General features: G+C 32.6%; 1 protein-coding gene across 1 annotated transcript; it reads right to left on the bottom strand.

Annotated features, from left to right (window-relative positions):
* Positions 1-688: 688 nt before the first annotated feature.
* On the bottom strand, positions 689-2,309 carry LOC140005457 (F-box/LRR-repeat protein At3g48880-like). Its single transcript, XM_072046449.1, has 2 exons — positions 1,900-2,309; positions 689-1,037 (listed from the first exon to the last, which is right to left on the bottom strand). Exons 1-2 carry the CDS (start codon positions 2,307-2,309, stop codon positions 689-691), a joined length of 759 nt encoding a protein of 252 aa, XP_071902550.1.
* Between the last annotated feature and the right edge of the window lie 7,940 nt (positions 2,310-10,249).

The raw sequence follows: 10,249 nt of genomic DNA, 5'->3' as shown, positions 1-10,249 counted from the left end.
AGCTATAGAGAAGTTTCCAGATGTTGTGGGCATCCAAATGACTTCAGATTCCCCCCCTTCTTCTGGAATTGAATGATTTAAAATAGAGGGCACCATTTCCATTGGCAGTGTCTGATATAACAAATTAACATCCCAGTGTCCATTAATGATGAAATTACCAAAAGACAAATTAGGGACAACGGTCGCTCGGTGGAACAAAGCGCCACCTCCCAACCAATTATCGTACCAAAAATGACAAGCTCCGTCTTTGGCAATCCATAGCATTGAGAGTTCCACTTGTCGACTCACATTGATCATCCTTCGCCAGAGTGCGGAGTCCATTGCCTTGATTTCTACCTGACAAGGATGGAGATGTCTACAGTATTTTGCCTTCATGAAATCAGCCCATAATGACAAACCTTTTCTAAAATTCCACCAAAGTGCATGTGTGTATCTATTTATGTACGTTTATATATGTTTTATATGTATACATAGGCCGTTAAACATGCACATATAGTGCACATTCTTTATACATAGGTAGTGCACATTAATCCAAATTAATCACAATATTCTGCATTTAAGTTGATTATATATTAACCATTGAACCACATTTTCAAATATTTCATACAAATACTGTCACGACAATTTATTCAAACTGATGAAGTATAACCATACATATATGATATTGTCTTGGAATCCATCACACGAACTAAATAGGTGGAGGAAGATTTAAAGCTTGCAGGTATGATTCTCCCATGGTTACAGCAATACAAGGCATACAATATCCTATACAAAAATGGAATTCTCGAAGCTTGGTAATTTTCTGGAGCATTGCTTCATCTTTGAGCGGTGGAAGAAATCTAGGTTCAGCAAAAGGTGTTTTACTTGAAGTTGGACTCAGAGATAAGTAGAGCTCCTCAAGGTTTTCCAATTTGTCTAGCAAAACTTCTGCAGCTTGCTTCTCTATGTCAGCACATCGAAGGGTTAGCACCTTTAATCCTGGCACGGATTCAGCCAAGATAGCGGCAACTTCATGATAGAAAACACAAGAGCGAAGCCTGAGTGTAATCAAGTTCTTACAATTTGCACCGATTACTTGGAAGATGTTATAACGACAGTCGCAAAAATAGAATTCTAGGGTAAGAGATTCAAGACTTCTCCAGAACTCTAAAGCTCTTGTTAGTCCTTGACTTGTACAAAAATATGAAGACGGCAGCATAATCTCTTTCAATCCTTGGCATCTACAGAAAAAATTTTGTGAGTTTCTTCTATGTCTGGCTTCGAAGTTTAAAAATGTAAAAAAAGGCCTGAAGTCATTGCATAGAGAATTGTTTCATAACAAAGTATCACATTCCATAGAATAAAACAAGCACTAAAAAAAAAAAGAATACTATTAACATGTTTTTTAAAGCAACTTTTGACTCTCCAAATTTTATAGAACGAAAGCACATTTTCCAATTTTGTTACAATTTGTTAGTTACCAATCAGACTATACAGATTTAGATAGTACTACTATATCTTGAAACATTCTGCTATGCATTTGACACGCTAAGAAAAAAAAAAAAAATTTGTTGACATGCATGCTAGAAAAATTACTTAATATTACAATGTTCCTAGAACAAACAACATATATTTTGTCAACTTTTTGAATGATTCTCTTTTAGTTAATCTACTGTAAACAACAGTTTGATTAACGGACGTCTAATGAGCAGTCATTAAGAGGATCCCCAAATGTTAGTTTTTTAAAAAGTGTAATTAAAAACATCTAAATACAATGGGTGCAATATTTGTGTTTGAACGTATTAACATGAAAAGTTACGTGCAAATTAGATGTGATAACAACCGTCACCATTGCAAAATTTCTATCAACAGTTGTAAACTTGAAAAAGTAGAAACAGATAATTAGGGAGAGCATTATACCTTTGAGCTGCAAAGATCAACAAGTCATCCGTCACATCAGGTGAGTGATCAAAGATAAGTTTCTCTGCATGTCGGCCTCCAAGATTCAAAGCTTTCTTGAAGGACATTAAACCAAGCTCATTTTCTCCATCTGAGTACTTCTTGGAATTGAAGAAGCTTTTGAACTTTTCTAGATCTAAAGATTTCCACAGATCACTTGGCTCAGAGCAAACTGACCTCCAGGAGCTGCAAACCCCAGAAATACGAATAACTAGATCCATCAGACTTAGTTTAGCAAAGATCTGTAAGAGCATATTGTTGTCCAAATCATCCATCCTTCCTAATCCTTGTGTTGGCTCCTCAGCCTTACCCTTGCCCTTGCCCTTACCCTTACCCTTGCCTTTACGCATACGAGCTTGTCTCTTGGCCATCTTTTTGTCTGCTTACTTCGTCTACAATCAATCAAAACTTTGTTATCAAACGCATACGGGACATGAAAGAAAAGTGTCAATCAGATAAAGTGAAATAAAAGGGAAAAATCTGCAATGCAGAAATTATTTTAGTTATGTATGGAATTTTTTTAAGGCATTAGACTCATTGTAAAAATTTTTAATCAAAATTCAGAATCTTGCCCTTCTATTACGTTCAGGCTAGCAACAAATTTAGCCAATTGGATCAAGATTCACAATCTTATCATAGGAGCCTACTAACATAGTATGTGATTTAGTGAATGAGTGTTCCACAGTAGAGTTGAAGACAAACATGTACTGTATCGCCACCAACTAGATTGGAAGCTACAAGCGAAATTGATATGTATTAATAACACACAGGGGGAAGTAAAAGAAAACTGCCAATGAAATCAGTGAAAATGAAAACCTAAATAAACTCTGCATTTCAAAAATTTTAGTAATCTAAGTAAGTTTTATGGCGTATGATTCTCACTGTAAAACTTCAATTCAAAAGCTTGATCTTCTGTTTATATATAGAAGATTAACAACAACTTCGCATACAGAGTTGAAGATCTAAACATGTACCTAGTCAAGGATCATAAAAAAAATTAAAATCTAAAGGTTAGATTGATATGTCTTTAACATCCCATAAATCACAAAAACAAAAATAAAAACCATAATTAACACTCCGATTAGTAGCTACCCACAAGTTGATAAAAGAGACTTATAGATGTATTCTACTGTACATACAGTTTTCCTTCTTTGCAATTAATTAAATGACATTATTACTTCCCAGAAATTTTAATTTCCCGTAGTATGAACAAGCTAACGATGGAGAGCTAACATCAATAGTTAGATTCATAATTTAGCGAGGAGAATTTGGCTCATGTAGAACCTACGCATGTTTCATGCTTTTCCTGAAAGGAGCTACCAACAAGGAAAATAATTGAATGAAATGAACCCATTAAATGTTGGAAAAATATGAGGAATGTATTCAATAAATACCAAAAAACAGGCTTTTAATTTTTCTTTGTGCGACCTGTATATCTGTGCCCTGTTTTTCCCCCTTTTTTTTTTATTTGTTTGATCTGCACATATGGATGTTTTTTATAAATCCAAAGAAAAATACATGTGATTAGGTCAGAGTAGAAGACAAATAATAATTACTACATTAGTCATTTATCAAATAAATGTGAAATACACTTATTAGCGAGAAGCGATCCAATTAGTTCCCTACGTTGAATTTACATTTGACAAATTTTATCAACTGAAATATTGGTTGAAACTGACAACGTATGTATGGACAATATTGGTTTCAAATATATATATATATATATATATATATATATATATATATATATAATGAGGCCAGAATAGTTAAAGTCACCATAAATAATCATTTTTGCATCATCATCTCAGGGGATACAACTGAAAAATTTTAGGTCTTGACTTCAAATTTTCCATTTTCCCATTTCACTTCCAAATCCTTCATAGCTTCTAAGTTCCTGATATAAATTTTGCACGAGGGTACTCATGCAGCTAATTAAATCAAAAAATATCGAAGATATATGGGAATCAGGATACATACTGGTATAGAGTATTATGCTAATCTCACCTTTTCATGTCTTCTATCTTTTACATGGGTATCAAAACGTGCAAGACAACAACAAAAGTTTACCATTTGGATAATTAAATGGTTCCAAAACTCTAGCTACTAGAATGTGGTAATAAGTCCTTGATTTCCAAAGAAGTTGAATAAGCAAGACGCCAAGAAAATAGTAAAAGATAAAACAAGATTGGCTCAAAATAAACATGATCTCACAAGTTTTATTAAACAACATTTTTTCTAATATAATGCAAATTATAGGTGCAACAAGGGGAAAAGAAAAACATGAGATGAATTATTAACAGAACGCCAGTAATTATTTGAAGAATACAAGCTAGTGTAGGATATGATGAAGTAAGTTCACTCCTTATCGCCGCTTGACTACAACCACATTTTTGTAGTACCTTGGTTTCATCCACATCAAGAACTGAAAAACTTTTCAAGCCTCGAGCACTTCACTTTTGCCAATGACGTTGGTAAAATAATCTTATGGTAGAATTGAGGTAACTTCATTAGCCTATCATGGCCCTGAATTGCCCTCCTTACCCATCTTTACAATAGAATTTTTCTCTTCTTTATTAGGCCCTTACTGTAGAATTTACCTTCAAAACGAAGTAGGTTTTTAGCACATCATTCATTTTACAATAAGAGATGAAATAAAATTGAGATCCTATAAACTAGATATCATGTCCCTTTTTCACCTTCTAAATCTTACTCCACCCTGTCAAAAAAAAAAAAAAAAAAGAAGAAGTATGGCTTATCTAGAATTATTTGACCTTATAGATATGTGCGGCTACGACCAAAAGGTCTGTTGAGCATCCCTAGGAGCTCTAATCATTGTGCTTTGTGGTTTTCTGTGATATTCAAGTGCATTGCTAAGGCGTTTGATTCTCACTGTAAAACTTCAATCATGATTCAAAAGCTAGTATATATAGGTTAGCAACAACTTCACATATAGAATTGAAGGTCTAAACATATACCTAGTCGAGGATCATCAGCAAAATTAAAAATCCAAAGTTAAATTGACATGTATTCAGCATTCCATAAATCACAAAAGCCAAAAAAAAAAACCAAAATTAACAATCAGATTAGCAGCTACCCACAAGTTGATAAAAGAGATACATACCTAGTTGCAGGGAGAAATGCTTGTTATGCGATGAATAATGCACTTCTGATAACAAAATTTATAGATGTATTCTACTGTACATGCAGTTTTTCCTGCTTTGCAATTAATTAAATGACATTATTACTTCCCATAAATTTAAATTTCTGGTACTATGAACAAGCTAAAGATGGAGAGCTAACATCAATACTTAGATTGAGAATTTAGTGAGGAGAATTTGGCCTCATGTAGAATGTACGTATGATTCATGCTTTTCCTAAAAGGAAATGCCAACAATGAAAATAATTGAATGAAATGAGAACCGCTGAACATATTAAACGTTGGAAGAATATTAGGAATGTACTCAATAAATAGATTAATCAGGCATCTAAATTACTTACCAAAATACAGGCTTTTATTTTTTTTCTTTGTGTGACCTGTGTATGTGTGCCCTTTTATTTTTTCTTTGTTTGACCTGTACATATGGGTTTTTTTTTATAAATTCAAAGAAAAATACATGTGCTTAGGTCAGAGTAGAAGACAAATAATAATACTACATTAGTCACTTACAACAAAAATGTGAAATATTTGGATTCTCACTTATTCGCGAAAGGCGATCCAATTAGTTCCCTACATTGAGTTTACATTTGATAAATTTTATCAACTGAAATATTGGGTGAAACTGACAATGTATGTATGGATAATATTGGTTTTTTTAAAAAAAAAAGAAGTATATCTATGGAATTGATTATTTTTTCATTAGAAATGAGACAAGGTTAGTTAAAATTACTATACATTTTTTGTTTAGATTTAAACGCAACTGTAATTAAACAAACAGTATATGTACCCTATTGTGTTGGAAACTGGAACATGTCATGCCACCATGCTGCAAATACGACCTAAATCTCAATCCCTAATGCTCAAACTTAATATCTCCAAGGAGAATATATAAATCATAACAAAGAATGGAAAAAATAAAAACCAGAAATAATTGTTGGTAATAGTTTGTAATGAGTATGTTGAAATCCATTGTCCCACATTGAAAGAGGATAAAGTGCATGTTGCCTATATATGAGTCATTGTCCTATTCCTTTATAAACTTGTTCCAAGATAATAGTTTGGAGGGAAAGAGTTTGGTGGGAAACTTATTTCTGAAAGGGTGTCAATCAGAGGTAGTTAATGGCGGTTGGCGGTTACATTTTGCAGACATATCTGTTAATTGGCTAACTACCCAAACGCCTATTCAATAAAGATTGCATCCTCTGATAGTGCCTTGAATAGGTGCTTCAATCCTTTTAAATAGTAGGATTTCGACAGAATTAAATCACTTTTACTTTTCATTTGATAGTTCTTAGACTTTGTTGTATCCTAGAGGTAATTTGTCTAATAGAGGCAAATAACACCTTAAGGAAAGTGCTTTCACGCCTCAAAGTCTCTGTATTTGTCTAGTATAGTTTTGTTCTTTACTACAGTTTTCTAACAATAATCATTTTTGAATAGTCATCTCAGTGGATACGAATGAAAAATTATTTAAGTCTTGACTTCAAATTTTCCCTTTTCCCATTTCATTACCAAATCCTTCATAGCTTCTAAGTTACCGATATAACTTTAGCACGAGGGTATTCGTGCTGCTAAATCCAAAAATATCGAAGATATATGGGAATCAGGATGCGTATTGGTACAAAACATTATGCTATTCTCACCTTTTCATGTCTTCTATCTTTTACATGGGTATCAAAACGTGTAAGGCAACACCAAAAGTTTACTGTTTGGATAATTAAATGGTTCCAAACTCTAGCCACTAGAATGTGGTAATAAGTCCTTGATTTCCAAAGAAGTTGAATAAGCAAGACGCCAGAAAAAAAAAAGTAAAGATAAAACAAGATTGACAAAACATAAACATGATCTCACAAGTTTTATTAAACAACATTTTTTTTCTGATATAATGGAAACAATAATCTTTACAAGGGAAAAGAAAAATGTGAGATGGTATATTAAAAGAATGCTAGTAATTATTTGAAGAATATGAGCTATTGTAGTATTTGATGCAGTATGTTCATTCCTTATCGCCGCTTGACCATAACCACGTTTTTGTAGTACCTTAGTTTCATCCGCCAGTCCAAGTTGAGCATTAAGAATTGAAAAAGTTTTCAAGCCTGGAGCACTTCACTTTTGTCAGTGACATTGATAAGAAAATCTTATGGTAGAATTGAGGTATCTTCATTAGCCTATCACGGCCATGAATTGCCCTCCTTACCCATCTTTACAACAGAATTTTGTTTTTTTTTCTTCTCTTCATTAGGCCCTTACCGTGGAATTTACCTTCAAAACGAAATAGGTTTTCAACACATCATTCATTTAGGACAAAAGATACAATAATATTGAGATTTTAGGAATTAGAAATTCTGTCTCCTTTTTACTCTTAAATCCGACCCTTACCTAGCCAAAAATAATAATAATAATAACAATACAGCTTAATTATTCGACCTGATAGATTTGTACGGCTATGACCAAAAGGTATGTTCAGCATCCCTAGGAGCTCTAAACATTCACGTTCTGTTGTTTTCGGTGATATTCATGTGTATTGTTAACGTTTGCATGCTTAATGAAGTGCTTAATAGTGAATTTTTCCTTGAAAAGCTTGATCAATATGGGATTTGCACAGCATATGTAAGGAACCTTTTTTTTTTTAGATCATGTATAAGGAATCTTATACAACACTGAGATTAGATTTCAGTTGCCATATAATGTACGATTTGGTGTTTGTTTGGAAATTTGATATAGCGTCAATTTAACCAATGGATAATCAGGACATTTTTTCATCTGAAACTCTGAGTTACACTGCTATATAGTTTGACCCAATTAAGGTAATAAATGTCGTTGTTACCTTCAAAAAAACTGGAATAAATTTGATCCAACAGATAAAAATTGGCAAAAAGTTCATGAGAGTACGGAACCAATTGGGATTTTCAGCATGGAAAATATTGTAGTTGACGAATATTCCAACCAGCATATTAAAGCAAACATTTGGACTCGAGATTCAGTTATTTGCAAAATTATGATACGTATTAGCTCGAAACATCCAAATTTAAGGTTTCAAGGCCAAGATATATACATACTTCCAAAATACAACTGAATTATTACTAAGTTTGATAACAAGCAAGGCCGAAGAATTGAAGTTAACACATGAATGATGAACAACTTGACGTGCCTTCGTTTGCCGCAATAAGTTTCATACTATCATGATAATAACACTACGTGCATCTGGAAAAATTATTTCGTTCATCGAGCTGGAGGAAAATTATCTAGTAAGTTTGCACTTATGTAATTATGCTTAGAAGATTGTTTAAAAATTTTTGTTGGAAAAACACTAACATTTTTTATAATATATTATATGGAATTTAAAAAAAAAAGTGATTAGAAAACGTGTTTATAATGCAATCTAAAAATCTTTTGCAAATAGTACCCAATACAAATAAGCCTATAGGTTTTGTGGTACGTATACACTTATATTTCAACCAGGTTTTTTTTTTCTCTCTATTGAACACCAACTCTCCTATCATCTTATCTCATTGTCTAAATTAGAGAGATAGTGATAGCGCAAAAAATCACGCAGCAAAGACAAAAGTTTATGAATTAATAAACAAAGCTATAACATTACATGGATGAACAAAGTTGTAAGATTTAATTTTGTTATGCGATAGGTCAGATCTTGCAACATTTTGCAACAGAATCTTTCTAGCTGAAGCTACGTGCAAGTTTTTTATGTGCAGTTGTAAACATGATGCATGATAGTGAATGCATATGGCTGTATCTATCTAAATACTCACCAAAGGATGTACAGTATTTTCATTACAAGTCTTTCATGTTTGTTTATGAGAATTTATTAAATTTGATAAATCATGGAAAAATTTTGCAAATCTTAACATGTAATTTAATTGATTGGGGTGAACTTTCGGGTAACTCGACCAAAGTGACTTTACAACACAAACCAGTATTAAAAGCTAACGCATCAAATATGATATTTGGTTGGCAAATATGAAAATGTCCTAAAATGGTTTTCGTGCAGATGGCTATGGATAAGAATTTGTTAGGACTATAATTTCGTCTCAATGAAGCCTATAACAAGGGCACTATTATTGGGTTATTTATTATATAAGATTCTTACGTTTAATACAATGAATAACCAGCTACTGCAATTATTCAAGTATATGTGCTTTAAAGAAGTAGATTAATGACTGACATTATTCTAGATTGCGTAGCCTGGGCCCACTAGAAGCTTAATTGAACACATAGCAACATATCTTTTTGGTATACCATAAACAAAAATATAGAAGAAGAATTAAGCATCAAAAGAATTAAAATTGCTATGAAGAGAAATTCCTTCTATGAAATTAGCCACCTATCCCTCTTCGATTTTATAAGGAATGAAATTAGCCCCTTAATTATTGTGATTTGGACAGAGAATTTCGAACCTATATTAAGTGACATGACGATTTCAAAAAAGGAAAGAAAGTAAATGCACGCTTTAATTGTAATTAAACCAAAGGTAGTCAATTGAGTCTGCAATTTCTCTTAACTAAAAGCAAAGAACCATATTATGATTATGGGAAATAGGTAAAAAAAGGATTTATCAAATCCATCACTAATCTTGAGATTAATGAAGGAAGGCAATAAAGCAAGTGCATAGTTAAGTACAATTGGGGAGAAAGAAAGCTGATTTTCTATGCAACTTAGAAATTATTTATAGTACAATAGGAAAAGCGACTTTGATCGATCATATAAAGGAACTGTTTAAATGTAAGAGTTGGGCGAGTTACTAATTAAACATAATTAATCAATATCCAAGAACTAAAAGTTTTTCATTAATTTGTAAAACTTGATCCTATAGTCATAAATTAGACGGCACATAAAAGCAATAGAAGTTCATATTTTTTTTTTGGTCAAACATCAGATTCTCACTTCATTAATTTGATATTACAAGATTTGATACATCAGAATCTCTTCCTTTGTAATCATTTTGTGCACTATCATGGAGCCATATGGGAAAGCACTCTTCCCATTCAACATTTCTAGTTAGTTTGACAGCAAACTTTGCTAAACTATGTGCGCATTTGTTCCCTGCTCTATGGACAAAAAAGAAAGTACATTTGTTAAACAAACACCTCATGTTTGCAATGTCCTCAAGGATGATATCTACTCTGGCTTCATTTC

The sequence above is a fragment of the Coffea arabica genome, chromosome 4e, assembly GCF_036785885.1.
Source record: "Coffea arabica cultivar ET-39 chromosome 4e, Coffea Arabica ET-39 HiFi, whole genome shotgun sequence".
Taxonomy (NCBI): Eukaryota; Viridiplantae; Streptophyta; class Magnoliopsida; order Gentianales; family Rubiaceae; genus Coffea; species Coffea arabica.
Note: the sequence above shows the minus strand (reverse complement) of the source record. Positions and strands in the feature narration are given on the sequence as shown.

What these genes read in the sequence shown, in the direction of transcription:
- LOC140005457 (XM_072046449.1), bottom strand. Translation starts at nt 2,309, where the DNA reads ATGGCCAAGAGACAAGCTCGTATGCGTAAAGGCAAGGGTAAGGGTAAG. An exon ending in TTGATCTTTGCAGCTCAAAG is followed by an intron (nt 1,038 to 1,899) that starts GTATAATGCTCT and finishes GATTACACTCAG; the next exon opens with GCTTCGCTCTTGTGTTTTCT.